This window comes from Plecotus auritus (genome assembly GCF_963455305.1).
Source record: "Plecotus auritus genome assembly, chromosome: 4".
Classification (NCBI taxonomy): domain Eukaryota; kingdom Metazoa; phylum Chordata; class Mammalia; order Chiroptera; family Vespertilionidae; genus Plecotus; species Plecotus auritus.
Window position 1 is genome coordinate 100,385,510 of NC_137775.1, and position 19,708 is coordinate 100,405,217.

Sequence of the window (19,708 nt, forward strand, 5' to 3'; positions counted from 1 at the left end):
GTCAGAGCAGAGCCTAGTAAGTTGAGAGAGAAGGGGTGCCTGGGCTATTTTTTCCATTGGCTTCTCGGACAGGATCCCCTTCCCCCTCTGTGCCCTCGATGCTGCCACGCGGCTGGCTCTGGGGAGCACTGGGGCTGGCTGCCAACAGGACGGCTGCTGGACGGAGGGGGATCAGGTGTCTGAGGTGGGAGCCAACTCTTTGCATTCCTGCCCCGCCCCTCCCCCTCTGGCCAGCCAGGCTCTCCTGGGACCCTGGTGTCCACAACCCCAATCTTTTCCTCCTTTTTCCCAGGATCCAGAACTCCTGGCTCCTAGGAAAGGGGATTTGGTGGGGCGGGGTGGGGGTGGGTAAGAAGGACTGAGAGCACCTGGGTGCTAGGCAGGCTGAGCAAGCCGCCCCCCACTCCTGAAAACACTGGAGACTGATTTGCATGTAACTTGACTTCATTTCTTCTCTGCTTTGGAAAGAAAGAGGTCAGAATAACAGCATAAAGGATTTAGATTGCAGAAGGAAGAACTTCCCAGTTGTGAGCAGTGTGAGCTCAGGGACAGGGAGCAAGTGTGCAGTATCTAGACCAGGGGTGGGCAAACTTTTTGACTCGAGGGCCACAATGGGTTCTTAAACTGGACCGGAGGGCCGGAACAAAAGTATGGATGGAGTGTTTGTGTGAACTAATATAAATTCAAAGTAAAGGAGCAGAGGGGAGAGCAAGAGAACCAGATAGAACAGCCGGATCCGGCCCGCGGGCCGTAGTTTGCCCAAGGCTGGTCTAGACTCTAGGAGTCTTTCTTGGGGGAAAGGGACCCTCGCGCAGGGAGGTGGGGAGATGCTGAGATGACTCTCTTATTTGGGAGCTGAGTAGGTAGAGATGGGACTCCACAAGGCGGAATTCAAAGAGTAAGGAAGGGGGCACTTGGGGGCCCAGAGGTCAAGTGGTGGGGATGATAGGGCTGCCAGGGGGAGCCTGTGGGGCAGGTTGAGGCCTGAGATAAGGGGGCACCTATGTGCCTGAGGTGAGAAGACAGGTGGGCAGCCCGTAGGAGTCGTCTATAGGATGGAGCTGCACTTTGCTGGGGGTTGGTGGACATGGGGCCTCTGAGGTCTCCTTGGCCTGGGGTCTCTGTGAGTCTCTGTGTCTCTGTCTCACTCACCCGCTGTCTCTCAAAGCAGCCCTTGTGTGTTGGTGTTTGCGGAGCTGCCACACGCAGGGGCCAGGCTAGGGTGGGGGTGCGGTGGAGGGGAGCAAGGCCGTGGTTTCCCGGCTCCTGGACTCAAAGGGCCTTTTCTCTGCCTGCCTGCACCACCTCACCCACCCCACCCAGCTCTGCTCTCCAGACCGCTCTGCCTGCCCTGCCCATGCTTCTATGAAAGTTTTGCAGGAACTTTCTTTGGGACTTTTCCAATCTGGAGCTGATGGTGTGAGGAGTGTGAATAGCGGGAGCAAGAAATGGAGAGGTGCCCTTAGTCTCCCGGAGTTTGAGCCTGAGGAAGCCCAGTTCTAGGGGATAGGGCTGGTGGCCTGGGTCTTGGGTGCTGAGTGGTGGGGGTGGGGGTGGGGCAGGGTCAAAGTTCCAGGTGTGGGGAGCTTGCCTGGGTTTTGGGCAAGGACTCTGATGGGATCCACAGATGTGTGGCTCAGGGCCCTGGACTTGCTCTGGCTCCCCGTGGCAGCTGCAAGCTCTCCTCCAATCCCCCTCCCCAGCCCATCTCTCAAGCTTGGGACACAGGCCCTGGTGGCTCTTTCTGGCGTGTCCTGCCTCTGCGTGGGCAGAATGACCCCACCTCCCCATCAGGGCAGCTGCAGCAGTTTGAAGCCCGCTCCCCGTGGAGCGCCTCTCTGCTCCCTCCCTGAGCCCTGCTCCTCCCGTGCCCAGGATGATCGATTGCCCAGATGTTGTTTGTGCTGGAGACATGGGCCAGAGGCCAGAGACCCAGAGACCCAGAGATACAGAAAGGGAGTGAGAGAGGGAGAAAGACCAGGAAAGAAAAAGTTGGACAGAGTTTGAGGGTTTTGGAGGAAGACAGAAAAGACAGGGAGACAGAAGACCAACAGATACAGAGACAAAGAGAGGAAGAGACACAGTGAGAGAAAGAAGGGGAGGTGGGTGGAGAGTTGAGAGAGATATTAAGAGAGAATAGAGAGAGATTCTTAGGCAGAGATAGGGAGAGAGTGAGCCTGACAGGGTGCTGGGAGGGAGGGCTCAGGAGTGAGCATGAATACAGGGTCACCCCTATGCTCCTGTGGCTGGTTTCCATCCATTCAGGAGCAGGTGAGGGAAAGGTGGCCTTTGCTCTCGGGGAGTGTGAGCCTAGGAGTTGAGTTCGACACCACAGACGTCCCCTCTCTAGGCCCTCCTGAGGGTGTGTCCCTTCCCCTGACCCTCATGGACTCTCCCAGGTGCACCCCCTGTGGATGTGCTCCGGGCCCTGAGGTTCCCTTCCCTCCCTGATGGTGTCCGGAGGGCAAGAGGCATGTGTCCAGCTGATGTGGCCTACCGAGTGTCGCGACCTGCTCAGCTCAGCGCTCCCACCCGCCAGCTCTTCCCAGGTATGGGCGACAGGGTGGGGCAGGGAGAGCTGGGCTAGGTCATGGGTGGAGTCTGAGATTAGACACCTGAGGGAATGGGTTTATGGCTCTTTTCACCGTTCACTCCACTGTGTGTGTCTCTCTTGGGTCCTAGGAGGTTTTCCCAAAGATTTCTCTCTGTTGACTGTGGTCCGGACCCGCCCTGGCCTCCAAGCTCCCCTCCTGACTCTCTATAGTGCCCAGGGCATCCGACAGCTGGGCCTGGAGCTTGGCCGACCTGTCCGCTTCCTGTATGAGGACCAGACTGGCCGGCCTCGACCTCCAGCTCAGCCAGTCTTCAGAGGCCTCAACCTAGCAGATGGCAAGTAAGTTAGTTTGTTCCTCTGCTCTGCCTGGCCTGCGCTTTCAGGAACTCGCCTGTGGCCACTGCCCCCGAACCCCTGCTCCCTAAACTAGAAAATCCTGCCTAGCCTTTTGGCCACAACTCACCTACCCACTGCCCAAACTTCAGTCACTTGTAGCTCAGAGTTTGGGCTTGAGAGTTTAAATCCTTGTGTGTAGTGCTAGCCTGCACCTTGGACAAGTTACTTAACTTTTTGAGCCTCCATTCTGTGTTTGTAAAAGAGGGATAATACAATCAAGAGAATCAAATGAGAAATGTATTTCTTGGTGCTGGGTGCATTGTAAGTACTCAGTGAATAATGGCTACTGTGATTACTACTATTATTATTATTGGCCTTAATCCTTCCATCAACTGCTCCCCAGCTCTGTTGACTTTCCCTCTTCAGTCAGTCACGTAACCCTCTCCCACCATGACCAGGTGGCACCGTGTGGGTGTGGCTGTGAAGGGCCAGTCTGTCACCCTCATTGTTGACTGCAAGAAGCGAGTCACCCGGCCCCTCCCCCGAAGTGCTCGTCCAGTGTTGGACACCCATGGAGTGATCATCTTTGGTGCCCGTATCTTGGATGAAGAAGTCTTTGAGGTAACCAGGGCAACCAGAGGACAGAGTGATTTCTGGTCCCATATCTTGTGTCCATTGTCCTTCTGGCCCCAGCATGCCATCTTCCTATGCCCTAGCTCTTCATTTTTCCTCTCTTGAATTTATATTCCCATTTCCTATCCTTAGGGCTAATTTTCTCTTAGGAGAACTAGGTGTCCACTTATATTGCAGGACTATCCACAGCCACTTATTTTGTCACTCAGTCTTCATCACTCTGCCCATCCATCCATTCAACCAATCTCTCTACCCACTCATCCATTCACCCACTCACCTATCTGTCCAGTTACACAGTCACCCACCTACTCAAGCATCCATATTTGTATCCATCCATTTGCCCATCCTTCCCCTGCTCAGCCACTCGCTCCTTCAAACCACTTATCTATCAATCTGTCCTTTCATCCATCTATCCTCTATAACCCATCCGTCCGTCTACTCACTCATCCATCCACCCACCTACCCCATCTATCCATGCATATAAGAATGCATGCAACCATTGATCCACCATTTACACAACCATCTCCTCACCTACCCACCCTCCATGCAACCATTCATATCTCTATATATTCACTTCTATCCATCTACCCACCAATCTGATTCCATATATTCACCAACTTCATTCATTCATTCCACCATCCATCAACCTTCCCATTCAGTCATGCATTTGAACCCCCATTCACTCACCTACCCACCCACCCAGCTGTCAGTTAACATTTTCTGAATACCTGCTTACCCAATGCCAAGGGGAAAACAGAAGAATAATATAAGGTTTCTGTCATTCCAAGGAGCTCCCCTGTTCTCCTCTGGAGATGAGACAGTATCTCCAAACAAGGCAGGTTGTGTTAAGCACCACATATGAGCACAAATAAAAACCATTGGAATCCCCCCTCCCTCATTTCTAGAGGTCCTGAGAATTCTCATCATTACTGCCAGTGGGAGGTCAAAGCAACTAAGGCTGGGCCACTGTCTCCAGAAGCCCCTGTGAAAAGGCTCAGGCAAAACCATCAGGGCAGGGGGATAGGCAGAGTACTGGATGTAGAGTTGGACGGAATTCTAGTTCTGACTCTACCACTGTGAGTGACCTTGGGCCAGCCTCTGAGCTTTTCTGAATGGAATGTATCTGAAAAGCGGGCATAAAGATCCTGTGTCACTGACTTTCCCAGTGGTTGTGATGGTCCAATGGGAACTGGAAAGGGCTGTGCCCATGGAGGGCTGATAATGACCTTCCACTATATAGTTTTACCTAGGATTGGCCTCCTGCCTTTTGTCCCAGACTATACCCTTTGTCTCTCTCTGAAGCCCTTTCTGTCTCCTTCCATTGGCATTCCTTCCTCATATCTCTACAGGGTGATGTCCAAGAGCTTGTCATTGTTCCGGGGGTACAAGCTGCCTATGGATCCTGTGAACAGAAGGAGCTGGAGTGTGAGGGGGACTGGAGGGAGAGACCTCAGAAACAACAGTCTCACAGAGCGCAGAGATCTCCAAAGCAGCAATCAGCAAGACTTCATAGGCCTCAAAACCAGGAGCCCCAGAGACAGGTGAGGGAGTTGGGTGGACCCCAAACTGCAGCACACCCCCCAGGGAGGGAAGATTCCCAGATATGTCCCCAGGGGAATTCCCCCAATGTCCAGAGCTCCCCCTTCTTTTTGGGCTCCTTTTATCCCCTCCCTCATGCCCATCCCCAATCATACCTCCCTATTCCCATCACTCACCCCCAGTCCTCATTCATCAACCTTTTTATTTTCACTTAAAAATAAAAAGAGTCATTATGAAGAATTCGTGGCTGGGAGCTGTGTCCCCTCCTTGTGTCTCCTCTACCAGTCTTCCTGGACTATGTCCTTGGGTTTCCCATCCCTTCCTTGAATTAAGAGATTGGGAGAGAGGGTGCGGGTGAGACTTGGGAACAGAGGATGGGAGAGCAGATTAGGGGAGAGACAGAAACAGGGAGGAAGAAGTTGTAATGGTAAGACCTAGGAGGAGAAATGGGGGAGGAATAGAAGATAGAGGGAATCCCAAAAGGGTGGTCTGCGGAAGGTGGGGTGGGGCCATCTCTGGCCCCATGCACATGGAGGTGTAGGATAAGGGGCTGTGTGGAGAAGGACAAGAAGACTCTGGGTTGGGTGGAGCTCTGAAGGTTAGGGTGATGGATATGATCTGGGGTCAGTAGTCTAAAGTTCAAGCATCAATCTCTTAATTATGTCTGCTTCTGTCTCACATGCGGGACCCATCCCCCCTTCCTGCCTCTCCCCATCTCTCTCCTGTCCCCCAACCTCTCTTTTCATTCCCAACTCTGTTTTCCAATTCCTCCCCTACCTTATTTCCCAATCCCATACCATCTCACCTCCCTCTTCCCCCGCCCCCCCCCCACCTCCACCCCTTCCTACCTATCCCACTGCCCCTTCCCTAACCCCAGCCCATTGAGTCTCTCCACTATGACTACGAGCCCCTCTATTACGATGAGATGACTGCGGGGACAACCCCTGACTACCAGGTAAACTTGAGGGACCCCTTCCTTTCTCCTGTTCCTCCCACCACATCTATGACACCCAGTTCAAGGAGAGAAAATATTTAGATTATGGGAGTTTCCTCACTGTCGCCTCCCATGTCTCTCTGCTGCAGCGGCCTCGGAGCCCCAACCACAGGGCTCCCTCTTCCCCCAGGGGGCGTCGCACCCCACCCCGAAAGCCTACCCCACCTGCCAAGAGGTCCGCAGCCCGGCAGGCATCCCCCTCATCAGGCTGGAGACCCTCTCGAATTGGAGGTTCTGGGCCAGCGTGGGGCCAGCCTTCCCCCTCCCGGCGCCCAGCTCCACGGGCAGCTCCCCCCACTGCCCGGGCCCCCCCCAGGACCAGAGGCAGCAGTTACCGGCAGGTAGAGCTGGGGCATCCAGATCTCTGCCCCCAAATCTTTATGACCTGGGAGAATCATTCTCCCTCAACTGTCCTAAGGGGCTGCAAGATCTGCGATTTCCCCCACCCCCCACACAGAGAGACAGTGCCCTCAGTGAGGGACACAGGTGCTTTGCCTTCCTTCTTGCTAACCTCTCTTCTTCCTCCCACCCCATCCCCACAATACTCTTCTCCACTTCCCCTTGGGATTAGTACCCCACCCCAGGAGAAGAGGAAGGAATCCTGGAGTCCAGCCCCTTGCCACCCCCTGAGGAGGTAACTCCACCCCCCACCCAGCAGGGGGGGGGGCAGTGGGTGGCTGTGACCCACCCCTCAAGCCCCCTGTCATCTGGATGAGTCAGCCCCGCTCTGGCCGGAGGGCTCTTTGTCATATCCATTTACAGCCTTCTGTCTCCTGGTCCTCCCAGACCAGTGGGTCTGCTCGTCTCTCTCTCAGGACAGCCATTTCCTTTAGTGTCCTTGTCTCCTTTCATTATTCCTTGATTCTGGAGTAGCCTCCTCTCCATGTTGGTGTCAAATGGTTTTACTTCCTGTGTCATGTTCTGTTCCTAGGATCCACATTCTGTCCAGTGCTATCATTTCTTCTACCCTTCTTTCCATCCATTTCTCTGATCATTCCCTGGACTCTGTTGTCTATCATTATGTCCATGGACTGTCCGCTCTGTGTCCAGCCCTCTGGCCACCCTTCTTGTTGTGCACCACTTCTTCTACCAAGCCCATTTGCTGGACATCTCTCCCGGTTTTGGGTCTTTGATGGCCATCACCTTTCTACACAACTGCTCCCCTTGCTCTTCTTGGGAGAGAAACTCCAGTCCCAATTACCCTCAGAATCCTTTGGGCTAGGAGTTGTCACACCTGGGGTCCAGGGAAAAACTCCTCTCAGCCCTAATGCCCCCGTCTACCCCTCTCCCTCCCCATCCCCATCCCCGGGAAGGAGCAGACAGATCTCCAGGTCCCCTCCACAGCTGACAGGTTCCTGACAGAGGAATATGGGGAGGGTGGCACAGACCCCCCAGCAGGGCCCTACGATTACACCTATGGCTATGGGGACGATTATCGTGAGGAGACGGACCTTGGCCCTGCCCTCTCTGCGGAGACAGCCCACCCAGGAGCCGTAAGTGAAAGGAGCTCCTCTTCTCTTCTTGACCTTCAGTGGGAGCTGCAAGAATTGCTTCTTGTTGTTTCTGATTATTGTCTGTTGGCTCTGAGCTACTTCCCACTGGTGGTTTGCCATTTCTGTCCACATAAGATGTATATGTTGCTTGAACATATTCCTTCATTCCTTCCCTTGTGCAATATCTTACCCTGTGACTCCTTATGATCCTTCTGCCCAAGGTAATGGGATTTAAAAAATATATATTATGGCCACTTCCTGTCTTTTTGGTCACTTCCTGTCTCACTCAAGCTGGATTTCATAAAGCTTTTGGTCAATAAGCCCCTACCTTATGTCCATTTTCAGTCTGTCTCCATCATTTCTTCTTGATCAAAACAATTTTTTTATCCATGTTGCTGCCAAATAATCTAATTTCCTATGTCTCACTTTCTAACCTGTCTGTCCCTTCCTGTCTTCTCTAGCCAAGCCATCTGTCTTGGTGACTGTGCCATATTGGACAGAAAGGGACTTACTATTTGTATTTCGACTCTAGTTTTTCATGCTGTCCGTGACAATTTCCTTTGATAATGAGCTACTTCCAGTGTGTCTCAGGTCATCCAAATCATAAAGTGTCCATTGTGGGCTTAGATATTTATCATGATCACTTCCTGTGTATACTCACTTTGATGCTTGTGTTTTCTGGAAGAATTGCCTTGCATTGTCATCAGCTCCTATCCAGGAATCACTTTCTGTCTGTTTTGTGAATTTCTTCCATTGGTCATGGTAGCCCAGGTTGTTGTTGAAGGTCCACTTTGTAAAGTCTCTTTTCTTGGCTGCTTCCTGTCTATCCAACCACTTCCTGTTTGTTCAGTTCACTTTCTAGCCATTTTGGCCAGGTTTAATTTTTCTTGGCCCTGGCATCATTCTTGCTTCCAAGTGTTTGTCCCTTCATTCTGTCTCCCTTAATTGTTTCCCATGTCTTCAACCACTCCCTCTTAGATGGGAAATTTCCTGTCTACTCCACTTCATCTTTGTCTGTCTTGCAGTTAGAGCTGCCTTCTCTACCCTGCTGCATTGTCCCATACCTCCTTTCTCTAACATTGCCACCCTTTACCCTCTGCTGTCTTTCTTTTATGCTGCTTTCTGGAAAATTGAGGTTGATCTGTAATATGGGCGAGTTTGGAAATTGATCATTACTGTTCAGTCAGGATGGAGGTGGGGGGCATTCTGATGGTCTTTGTTGGGAGAGTTGCGGGTGGTGGTGAATGTCCTCTATTCTCCCTGTCCTTGTCTTGGTTCTGGCCCTAGAGTTGGAGGTGGGCACCTGAATGGAAGTGTGGAAGAGAGGCAACTGCTAGGCTTGGGGTACAAATGAGCACCAGAGTGAGAGTATAGTGTCCTTGCTGAGAGAGTAACTGTGGGGACTTGAGGGGGATCTGCTCTGAGGCTTGAGCAACTTAGCCCAAGAGCTGTATTTTTTTGTTGTTAATCCTCACCTGAGGATATTTTCCCATTGATTTTTGGGGAGAGTGGAAGAGAGAGGGAAAGACAGAGAGAAACATCTATGTGAGAGAAATGCATCGATCGGTTGCCTCCTGCATGAGCCTGACCAGGGCCTGGGCTGGGGAGGAGCCTGCAACTGAGGTACATGCTCTTGACCAGAACTGAACCTGGGACCCTTTGGTCTGCAGGCCGACGCTCTATCCACTGAGCCAGGCCAGCTAGGGCAAGAGCTGTATTTTTTAAAAAACCTATTATGGGGTGGAAGTTTCGGGTATCAGTGGGGATTGCCCTCCAAATCTACTTAGAGTATGGATGTTTTACCTCCAAGGAGTTTTTAAGCTTACGAACTCCTTGAAATTCTAGGGAAAATTCTGTGCATAAGGGCATACATTTTTTCTTTTCTGAAGACTATAGATTACATCAGATTCTCATATGAATCCATACTCTCCCCTCAGACTCCAATAAAAATCTATCCATAATCTTGGAGAGATTCTTATTTGGTGGATTGGAGTAAGGGTGAGGAAGTTGATGGTTTCTTAAAGTTCTAAGGATTCCTGGCATCAGAGAAAGTATGGGGGATAGGGTGGGGTCCTCCAGAAGAGGCTTTGGGAAGGTTGGGGGCTTTGGATTCCCAGGAAACATGTGGGGACCTTCCTGAAAGAAGTTCTTAGGGAGGTGAGGAGGTTGTCTTTGCTGAAGTGGGGCTGAGAATTGGGGTGTGGGGACCCCTGAGGTCTCCTTGGCAGGCCTGGAGGTCTGTGAAGAGAGTCTTGGGGGAGGGACGGGGGTTGGAGGTAGGCTCAAGGAGGTCTCCAGAAGACCTGAGAATAAAGGTGGGAGTTGGGATGGGAGGAGTCCCAGTGTCCTGGCTGCTTACAGGCCCCATTGGGGGTTACATGTGTGTCTCCCTCAGGCTGCCCATGGACCCCGGGGGCTGAAGGGAGAGAAGGGGGAGCCTGCAGTTCTGGAACCTGTAAGTCACTCTGGTCATTGAGCTGAGGGCAGTGGGAAGAAGGGAAGAAGGCAGGTGTGCTAGTCCTGTAGCCTCTGACTTTTAACGTTTGACTCTGCAGGGTATGCTAGTGGAGGGGCCACCTGGCCCAGAAGGCCCCGCGGTGAGTCTGTACACTCTTTCATCCATGCCTTCCCTATGTATGCCCAGGCCTCCTTCTCAGAACTACAGAGCATTCTTCCAATCCAAGCTCTCTCTGCTGTAGAGACCACCCCTCAGCTATATCCCCTTTTTCTCTCTGAATGCCCACACCCGACCCCTTACTCTTTTGTTCCTCAGGGACTGACTGGTCCCCCTGGCATCCAGGGCAACCCAGGCCCAGTTGGAGACCCTGGCGAGAGGGTAAGGGAGTGTCTTCTGTATGGCGGGCGGGGAGGGGGGGGGGAGAGGGTTGCCCTGCAGAGGAGCCACTAGTTCCTAATGGGGCCACATGCTTAGTAATTTCTCATTAGCTGGCTGATCAATGAACAAGGGACTGGTGTGCTCCCCAGCACTTGCAAAGTAGGGCAGACTGGTTGGGGAGGTGGACAGTAGTCTTGTGTCTTACCCTGATTTTTCTCCAGAGGGTTGGGGTGAGGCTCAGGAAAGATCTAGGGAAGTCTGCATTTGTCCTGTTGAGGAGGGTTGCCAAAGGACTCTAGGCCTAATATTCCCCTATCTGTCACCTATCCTTCTCATTCTCTCCCCACTCCAGGGTCCTCCTGGCCGAGCAGGGCTCCCTGGATCAGATGGGGCCCCTGGCCCTCCTGGCACATCCCTCATGCTCCCAGTGAGTTGTCTTATGGGCTTTGGAATGGGCTGCTGGGGAGGGCAGGGGAATTGTGTTGTGTCACCAAGAACCAGAAGGTCAGGAAAGCTGAGGAGTCTCTAAAGACCATCAATGCAAAGAAATTGACCTCTTGGTGGAGGTGACTAGGGCCTCATTAGATGACCTAGAACCAAATATGATCTAGAGTCAAACTTGAATCATCTAGAATGGAGCAGAAAATTCTATATTTCAGGAGTCTAGAACCAAAGGAGAGTCTTTTTGGAGGAAGAGGCTAGACATCAGGGGAGGAGGACAGAAGTTGAGTTTCTGAAAACCTCTAAGTGATTATCTGAAAACCTCCACTGGAAGATGCTGGAAGAGGGCATGGAGCGGGGGGTGTCCCTGGGCCTGGGAGATGGAGTAGAAATGCTGGAGGACACCTCTGGCTGGAAAGGTCCCAGGGATTTCCTGGAAAAGAACCTGGTCCTTCTCTCCTTGCCCATCAGTTCCGGTTTGGCAGTGGTGCGGGTGACAAGGGCCCTGTGGTGGCTGCCCAGGAGGCTCAGGCCCAGGCGATTCTGCAGCAGGCACGGGTGAGTAGGGCTGGAGAGCATCTTGGTGGGGGTGGGATGGGAAAAGGAAGAGTCTAGCAGGGGTTGGAAGGGTAGGCTGGAGGGATATAGGGAAGGGGAAGGTCTGGGCTGGTTTGGGGCTGAGAGGGAGGTCGGGGAGCACATAAGGCAGTGAAACAAGGATTAGGAGCGGATGGGTGAATTTAGAGGGTGTCCTGGGGACGGGAGTCTTCCAGCTGCCTCTTCTCACCTCTGCTGTGTCCCCTGACCCCTAGCTGGCACTCCGTGGACCCCCTGGACCCATGGGATACACAGGTCGCCCTGGACCTTTGGTGAGCAAATGGGGTGTGGGGTAGGAGGTTCTTTATTTGCATGTGGGGGTATGGATAGTTCTGGAAAGGGCCCAAATCCAAAAGTCATTTTGCTTCTTTTGGGGAGGTTTTGAGGTCACTGTTGGATATGTCCTTCAATATAGCCAACCTCTCTTATCTCTCACAGGGACAACCTGGGAGCCCTGGTCTGAAAGGAGAATCTGGAGACCTAGGACCTCAGGTGACATCCCCCACCCATTTGATTCCCAACCCAGTGTCTCCTCCTCCTCTGTCTATGCCCATTAACCCTGACCTCAACTTTCCCTCACCAGGGCCCCAGAGGACCTCAGGGTCTCACAGGCCCTCCCGGCAAGGCTGGGCGAAGGGTGAGTGACTGAGTGTGGGGTGGGTGTGGTGGGAGATGGGGCACAGGAGTGTGGAGGACTGTCCCCTGCTTGTTCTGACATTTCCTTTGCATCTGCAGGGCCGAGCGGGTGCTGATGGAGCCCGAGGGATGCCTGGAGAACCTGGAGTAAAGGTGACAGGCTGGGCCTTTCTCTGATGCTCAGCTTCAGCCCCATCTGAGCTCATTCATTTTCAGGATAACTAAGTTCCCTGGGTTCCCTCATGAAGTGGCACCTCCCCACTCAGGACACATAGGGAGGGGTGGGATGGGAAAGGGACTGGGACTTCACACGGGCTGCCCCTCTTTCCCCTAGGGTGACCGAGGCTTTGATGGGCTCCCAGGACTTCCTGGGGAGAAGGGACACAGGGTGAGTATGTTGGGGGTAGGGATCTCAAGGCAAGGAGAGGAGGCTGAGGGTCTCTGCAGGAGCTCAATGGGTGGAATTGGTTGGTTAGTTGAAGAGGGTCGGTGTCTGTGTTGGGAGCTCTGAAGCCCCTCTTACCTATTTTCCAGGGTGATACTGGTGCCCACGGCCTTCCTGGGCCCCCTGGCGAGGATGGAGAGCGGGTGAGTGTGGCCAGGGCCGGGACTGGTATGGGGGAGGCCTGGAAGGTGAGGCCACTTCACCATGTCCTACTTCTCCAGGGAGACGATGGGGAGATTGGGCCTCGAGGGCTGCCTGGAGAGTCGGTGAGTGTCCAGGGGGTCAGGTTGCAGGGGGTGGGGGCAGGAGGGTGGGGGCGAGGAGGGCTCTGGGAATGCCAGAGGAGGGACATAGATATGAAAGAGACACCTTTTCTCTCACTCATGCATGCCTTATCCTCTCCTCACCGAGTGTAGGGACCTCGAGGTCTCCTTGGCCCTAAAGGCCCACCTGGTATTCCTGGACCCCCAGTAAGTGACTGCCCCTGACTTCTGACCCTGATCTTACCCTCTGACTTCTGCAAACCTCATCTTCCTAACTGCCCCACCTCCCCTCCAGTTCCCCCTTGCTGCACGCCCCCATCCCGCTTTAGCCTCTGCCCCTATGGGCCCTTTTTAGGACCTTATGGTGTGGGGCACCAAAGGCTCTGAGAACAGCCAGAAAAAAAATCCTCAAGAAAAACAAAACAAAAACCCACAAACCAACAGACCCACAGACCCACGCCCTGCGGATCTGGGCTGGCTGTGTTTGCTTAGGTCTGGGATGAACTGGAGGACTGACCCATATTCCTCTGCCCTGTTCCACCCTCTCCCTTGGGAATGGCCAGGCCTCTGGGAAACCACAGGGCCTCCCAGTGTGGGTCTGCCTTCCTGCTCACACCCCTCTCATGTTACAGGGTGTCCGAGGCATGGATGGTCCCCATGGTCCCAAAGGGAGCTTGGTGAGTGATGGGCATGGAGACTCCACCCAACCCTTGGCCTGCCAACGTCCTGTTCCCTTTGCCCCACGCTGAGCCCTGCCCCTCTGGTTCTCGCCCTCTGGATACTCCTGCTGGGACTCAGCTCTTCACCATATGTTTTGCACCATCTCCTCTGACCCTGCCTGGTTGCCTGTTTCTAGGGACCCCAAGGGGAGCCAGGACCTCCTGGACAACAGGGAACTCCTGGGACCCAGGTGAGTGGTCTGTCCACCCCCTCTCCAACTTTAGCGACTTCCCCTGGGCTTCCACGTGGGTCAGACCTGAATGGGGACAGGAAATTAAGGGTCTCCTGTCTTCACTGCTCATGCTCTGAATGGGGGATGCTGGCTGGAGGAGAGAGCGCCCCCCACTTCGGGGCCCCTGTGACTTCTCTCTCCCTGTGTATAGGGTCTCCCTGGGCCTCAGGGTGCCATCGGCCCTCATGGAGAGAAGGTGAGACTAAATGATGTGGGAGCAGGGATGTGCCAGGGTGGGTGTCGGGAGGGCCTAACTGTCTGCCTGGGACTTGAGCCATGTACAGACCTGACCCCTTGGTGAACCTGAACCTCCTCATCTTCCTACAGGGTCCTCTAGGGAAGCCAGGGCTCCCCGGCATGCCTGGCTCAGATGGACTCCCGGTGAGTGGACCCACTTCTTATTCCAAATACCCCTTGACCTTCCACCCCACTGAGTGGCCTCCAAGGGCCCTCAGTGACTGTCCATCCGGTGTGTCCCTTGCACTGGGAGATCACCAGTGGCACCTGCCCATGGTCAGTTGGCTTCATCAGCTCACAGGGGAGTTTGGGGTGAAGAAGTGTAGAGAGGGGTGCAGGAAGGTGACAGGGACCAGTGGTCACATTCTTCTTCCCTACCCCCAGGGTCACCCCGGGAAGGAAGGTCCCCCAGGAACCAAAGGAAACCAGGTGAGGTCTTCCACACCTCCTCTACCTTCCGAAGGGCTTTCCACCCAGACCCTGGGCTTCAAGTCCTTGGGACTTCCTCGTCTGGACATTAACGAGGCTCTGAGTGTTTTCTTCGATGTCACTTCCAATTTCCCAAGCCCCGAGGCCAGCAGGACGACACCCCGTGACCCCTTTATCAATCGATACCTCTCTTTCTTCTTCCAGGGTCCATCTGGACCTCAGGGTCCTCTAGGGTACCCCGGACCTCGAGGTGTCAAGGTAAAGACCACCAGGCCAGGAGATAAAGGACTGCTTTCGGGGGAACCAGTCAGGGTCTTGGGAGCTCAGTCCTTCCAACCCAAGCTCCGTCCCTGACCTCTGTCTCTGTGCCCTGTCTGACTCCAGGGTGTGGACGGAATTCGGGGTCTGAAGGGTCATAAGGGTGAAAAGGTGAGCAATGTGCCCCGACTTTCCAATACCCCCATTCTGCCTCCACCAGCCTCTCTGTCACCTCTTCCTCACTCCCTCCCCTCCTGCTGCCCCTGCTGCCCTCCAGCTCCTGACACCCATTCTTCCACTCATGGTCTCCAGAACCCTCCATTTCAACCTCCTGACCCTCTATCATCTGGGGTGTCCTCTCCCAATTTTTTAGGGCGACGATGGCTTTCCTGGGTTCAAAGGTGACATGGGTGTGAAAGGTGACAGGGTGAGTAGAAACCCCCACACTGCCTCCCAAGTCTAAGTCCTAATGATCCTTCACTTTGGAGCCCCCAGCTGATTCCTTTGATACCCCGGAGTCCCCGTCTCCAGTGCTCTGCACCCTTTAGACCTGATCCCAGCAGGATAACAAGCCCCACAGCCTGTGTCCCTCCAATCACAACAGTCTCCCTGCCCCTGTGGGCCCCCTGTCCTGCAATGGCTTCTGGGACCCCTGCCAGCCCTCTCAGCCTCATTGGGGCCTGCCTCTCCCTTGGGGGCCCAGCCCCACCCCAGACCCTGACACTCACCTCTTCAACCTCTCACGCAGGGTGAGGCCGGAGTCCCTGGTTCCAGAGGAGAGGATGGTCCTGAGGGGCCGAAAGGTCGCACTGGGCCCACTGGAGACCCTGGGCCCCCGGGGGTCCTGGGCGAGAAGGTGACAGGGATGAGGGATCTGTGTCTGTTCTCCAGGGATATGGAGGGGATGCGGGCCTGGGCTCTGGGATCAGGGTGGGCACAGCTTACCAACAGCTGGAGCCAGTGAGTCAATCGAAGATGACCATGCATTAATTATGCTCCTCCTGTATATGGCACCTCCTGGACACTGGTGGGTTAAGGGGTGATGGATAAGAAGTTAAGGAAAAGTCCCCGTCCTGAAGAGTTTACAACAGATTGATGGGGACAAGGCATAGGCTGCCTTAGGGTGACTGCAGGTGCAGGGCAGAGTGCAAATGTGTCCAGACGCAGTGCATAGGAGTTCTGAGAGGAGAGGCAGGAGCTGGTGAGTGGGCGAGCGGGCTCGTCAGAGACAGAGACGGCCCGGGCGAAGGCTGCACAGTCTGGCCTCACAGAGGTGCCAGGAGGTAAGATGCTCCCTAGTTACGCAGCCGGTGAGGGCAGAACCTGGGTTGGAGCCCATGCAGCCAGGTTGCAGAATCCCTGCTCCCAAGCACAGCCCACAGCTGCCTCGGATGACAGCCTGCAGCATCGGGAGGCAGGGGTGCACTGGGCTGAGGTGGGGGTGCAGAGCAGGAGCGGAGGGCAGAGGTGTCCCCAGCTGTGTGGAGGCCTGCACTGGCAGGGGCAGGCGCGTGTGCTGGGGCAGGTGGAGCCGAGGTTGACGGGCAGGGACTAGGTCACAGCCCCTAAGAACCTGACTGAGTGGCAGACTTTAGTCCCCAGACACCGGGAGGCAAGACCCCAGGCCTCTGGGGAGGAGAGCTTACAAGGCCAGGCAGCCCTGGGGCAGGAGATGAGGGGCTGGACCTGATGGGCACGTTGCTGGGTGGGGGCTGGTTCCCGCCCCTGAGGGTTGGGGTCTCCAGGGATAGAGTGGTGCCTGTGGCTCCTCCAGCTCCTGATTGCTCCCTGTCTCTCCGCAGGGCAAGCTGGGTGTTCCTGGTCTGCCTGGCTATCCCGGACGCCAGGGTCCCAAGGTGACGTGATGCCCCATTCGTACCCCCTCTTCCTTTCCCTCCCATGACACCTGATTGCAGAAAACACAGGCTGACAGAGCAGTGGGGTCCCACGGAGGAGGGAGCAGGCCCGAGAGCAGCAGGGGTTTGCCGCAGAGCCAGGCCTCACACCACGCCTCCACCACCTCTCCTGACCCTCTGGCCCTTCCTGGGCCTCCCTTTCCCGACTTTTATATTTTTCCTCTTCGTCTTCACTAGGGGTCCCTAGGATTTCCTGGCTTTCCTGGAGCCGGTGGAGAGAAGGGAGCCCGGGTAGGCTGGGAAGAGGGAGCGGAGGGAAGGGCTGCTCTGTGGGGAGCCAGGCCCTGGGTGATGTGCTCTCTGTTTCCTTCTGCCAGGGCCTGTCCGGGAAGTCAGGGCCTCGGGGAGAGCGGGGCCCCACGGTGAGTGCAGGGGAGACCTGTGGCTCAAGATCCAAAGGGGTGCATGGGATTTCTGACAACTCCTCTCCCCTCCTCTAGGGTCCACGGGGTCAGCGGGGGCCCCGAGGCGCCACTGGAAAGTCTGGAGCTAAGGTGAGTGGCCCTGGCAGGGCTCCATCGGTGATCTGCCCCTTAGCCCAGCCCCCCACAGCTCCTCTGACTCTGTTTCCCACCAGGGAACATCGGGTGGCGATGGCCCCCACGGGCCGCCTGGAGAAAGGGTGAGTGTGGCTGTCGTGTCCGGGTTCTGTACTCCCCGGGGGAGCCTGAGTGAGCAGCTCCCTGTCAGCTCAGCATCCCAGCCCATCCTCCAGACTCAACCCAGCTCTGTCTCTAGGGTCTCCCTGGGCCTCAGGGCCCCAACGGATTTCCTGGCCCCAAAGGACCTCCGGTAAGCTGACCTCTGACCTCTGGCCTACCTTTGTTCTCTGAATCCTTCTTCCCCATTCCCTTCCCTGCCTAGAATTCCCCTGACATCTGAACCCCTTCCAGGGCCCCCCTGGGAAGGACGGGCTGCCGGGACACCCGGGCCAGAGAGGAGAAGTGGTAAGTGATGCCCTCGCCCCCTCGGGCCCTCAAACTCCAGAGCCGTGGGGAAGGCCCGCCCGGGGGTTCTCCTGGCAGCGGAGAGCATCCGGGTGTTGAACTCCGACCGCGGGCAAGAGGCGATGGTGACCCTGCCTTCCTCTGGCGAGGGTGCGTCTGCCCAGGCCCACCTGTGTTCTGACTGCTCTCTCGTCTCTTCTTCTCTCAGGGTTTCCAAGGGAAGACCGGCCCGCCTGGTCCCCCAGGGGTGGTGGGACCTCAGGTATGTCTGCCTCTGGAGAGAGTGGACCCAGACCTGGTGCGTGCACTGTCCTTTCCCTTTCCTGGCCTGGGGGCTGTGCATGTGAGGGGCTGGGGGCTGGAGCTCTGGGGCTGAGCCTCAGTGTGTTTCCTGGGCCCATTCTCATCTTCTTGGCTCAGAGAAGAGGCGGGTCTGCAACGGGACGTAAGGTGGTGCAGGTGCTCCTCACTGGGGCCTGCACAGGGAAGGGCCGGGGACCCCTGGCAGCTTTGGGCTGGGGTGAGGGCTCCGGGGGGGTATGTTAGGGTGGCTAGGGTGGCTGCTTTGGGCTGGGGTGAGGGGTCCGGGGGGGTATGTTAGGGTGGCTAGGGTGGCTGCTTTGGGCTGGGGTGAGGGGTCCGGGGGGGTATGTTAGGGTGCCCAGGGTGGCTGCTTTGGGCCCAGCGGAAGGAAAGGTCTGAGATTGGAATCTCCCGGCCCCTTTCCAGGGAGCAGCAGGAGAAACCGGGCCCATGGGGGAGAGAGGTCACCCAGGCCCCCCAGGGCCCCCTGGAGAGCAGGGACTGACGGGAACAGCTGGAAAAGAAGGCACGAAGGTCAGTAAGGGTGCTGGCTCCAGCAGCACACCAGCTAAGTGGGACCATACGGAGACCAGCATGGCCCCTTGCAAGGATGACACGCAAATTCGTGAAGCGTTCCATAATTTTGGGCAAAGCAAGGGAAAATGGGGACGGAAGGAGACTGCGTGGGGCAATAGGCGCAGGATGCCGTGTGCAGACGCTGTTTTATTGAGTTTGCACTTAAAACCTGTATGGTTTTGCGAGCCAATGTCACCCCAATAAACTCAATTTAAAGAAGTTTAGTAGAGGCTGGGCAGAGGGGAACTTGGGGACCAGGTTAGAGATTTGAGGGGGTCAGCAATCTCTCTGCATAACTTGGGAGCATGGCTGTGGCTCATCACCTTTCCTCTCCTCCTAGGGTGACCCTGGCCCTCCTGGGGCCCCAGGGAAGGATGGTCCCGCTGGACTGAGGGGCTTCCCAGGAGAGCGAGGCCTCCCCGGCACTGCTGTGAGTGTGACCCCAGAGACCGCCTAGAACACTGGTGCCCCAGAATCCCCTACTCCCTTCTCTCTGAGCCCGTCCCCACCCCTCACCCTGCGTGTCTCCTGGGCCCGGCCCTGTGATGTCCCACTGCCTGTCTCTCATCTGTTGCTCCGAATCTCTGGTTCATAGGGTGGAGCCGGTTTGAAGGGAAATGAAGGTCCGGCCGGTCCCCCAGGTCCTGCAGTGAGTCTGGGGTCCCTGGGGGCAGCGGGAGGACCAGGAAGGGGTGGGTGAGGAAACCGACTACAGGGCCAGCCATATGCATCCGATTTGGTGCCATTCTCCTGGGAACCGTAAGGGGGTCCTCTGGTGTGTAGGCTGTGGTCTCCTCTTTGGGGGTCTGACTCCATTTCCTCTCTTAGGGCTCCCCTGGGGAACGTGGTGCAGCGGGATCCGGGGGACCCATTGGACCCCCCGGGCGCCCAGGACCTCAGGGTCCCCCTGGAGCAGCAGGAGAGAAAGGTGTCCCGGTGAGTGTGGGCCGGGGTCTGTGCACCGCCGTGCGACGGGGCGTCTCAGGCCGTGACTCCTCTCTCCACTTCCACAGGGTGAGAAGGGCCCCATTGGCCCCACTGGCCGCGATGGGGTGCAGGGCCCCGTGGGGCTTCCCGGGCCTGCTGGGCCCCCAGGTGTGGCAGGAGAAGACGGGGACAAGGTGAGGGAACCCACAGCCCCAAGACCCAGGCTCTTTCCAGATGGCATTGCAGATCTGGACACAGCCCCACCCCGCCTCCTACTGTCCCCCCACCCCGCCTCCTACTGTCCCCCCTCCCCGCCTCCTACTGTCCCCCTTCCCCGCCTCCTACTGTCCCCCCACCCCGCCTCCTACTGTCCCCCCTCCCCGCCTCCTACTGTCC

The 19,708-nt window shown here is 56.0% G+C and overlaps 1 protein-coding gene across 2 annotated transcripts in view; it reads left to right on the forward strand.

The window, feature by feature from the left end:
• COL11A2 (collagen type XI alpha 2 chain) overlaps positions 1-19,708 on the forward strand; it is a 29,181-nt gene that overhangs the window by 594 nt on the left and 8,879 nt on the right. Inside the window, exons 2-43 of one of the 2 annotated variants that reach the window (XM_080665610.1) lie at positions 2,400-2,549; positions 2,683-2,893; positions 3,349-3,511; positions 4,873-5,064; positions 5,940-6,017; positions 6,628-6,690; positions 7,370-7,549; positions 9,945-10,004; positions 10,105-10,146; positions 10,323-10,385; positions 10,738-10,812; positions 11,298-11,384; positions 11,639-11,695; positions 11,862-11,915; positions 12,007-12,060; positions 12,159-12,212; positions 12,394-12,447; positions 12,594-12,647; positions 12,726-12,770; positions 12,921-12,974; positions 13,400-13,444; positions 13,624-13,677; positions 13,871-13,915; positions 14,047-14,100; positions 14,341-14,385; positions 14,590-14,643; positions 14,770-14,814; positions 15,017-15,070; positions 15,392-15,499; positions 16,446-16,499; positions 16,737-16,790; positions 16,877-16,921; positions 17,000-17,053; positions 17,137-17,181; positions 17,298-17,351; positions 17,453-17,506; positions 17,715-17,768; positions 18,236-18,343; positions 18,726-18,815; positions 18,981-19,034; positions 19,214-19,321; positions 19,399-19,506. In XM_080665610.1, coding sequence (XP_080521736.1) covers positions 2,400-2,549; positions 2,683-2,893; positions 3,349-3,511; positions 4,873-5,064; positions 5,940-6,017; positions 6,628-6,690; positions 7,370-7,549; positions 9,945-10,004; positions 10,105-10,146; positions 10,323-10,385; positions 10,738-10,812; positions 11,298-11,384; positions 11,639-11,695; positions 11,862-11,915; positions 12,007-12,060; positions 12,159-12,212; positions 12,394-12,447; positions 12,594-12,647; positions 12,726-12,770; positions 12,921-12,974; positions 13,400-13,444; positions 13,624-13,677; positions 13,871-13,915; positions 14,047-14,100; positions 14,341-14,385; positions 14,590-14,643; positions 14,770-14,814; positions 15,017-15,070; positions 15,392-15,499; positions 16,446-16,499; positions 16,737-16,790; positions 16,877-16,921; positions 17,000-17,053; positions 17,137-17,181; positions 17,298-17,351; positions 17,453-17,506; positions 17,715-17,768; positions 18,236-18,343; positions 18,726-18,815; positions 18,981-19,034; positions 19,214-19,321; positions 19,399-19,506 — 3,176 coding nt within the window. The remainder of the gene's footprint in view (positions 1-2,399; positions 2,550-2,682; positions 2,894-3,348; positions 3,512-4,872; positions 5,065-5,939; positions 6,018-6,627; positions 6,691-7,369; positions 7,550-9,944; positions 10,005-10,104; positions 10,147-10,322; positions 10,386-10,737; positions 10,813-11,297; positions 11,385-11,638; positions 11,696-11,861; positions 11,916-12,006; positions 12,061-12,158; positions 12,213-12,393; positions 12,448-12,593; positions 12,648-12,725; positions 12,771-12,920; positions 12,975-13,399; positions 13,445-13,623; positions 13,678-13,870; positions 13,916-14,046; positions 14,101-14,340; positions 14,386-14,589; positions 14,644-14,769; positions 14,815-15,016; positions 15,071-15,391; positions 15,500-16,445; positions 16,500-16,736; positions 16,791-16,876; positions 16,922-16,999; positions 17,054-17,136; positions 17,182-17,297; positions 17,352-17,452; positions 17,507-17,714; positions 17,769-18,235; positions 18,344-18,725; positions 18,816-18,980; positions 19,035-19,213; positions 19,322-19,398; positions 19,507-19,708) is intronic. The other variant, XM_080665611.1, reaches the window with a different exon arrangement.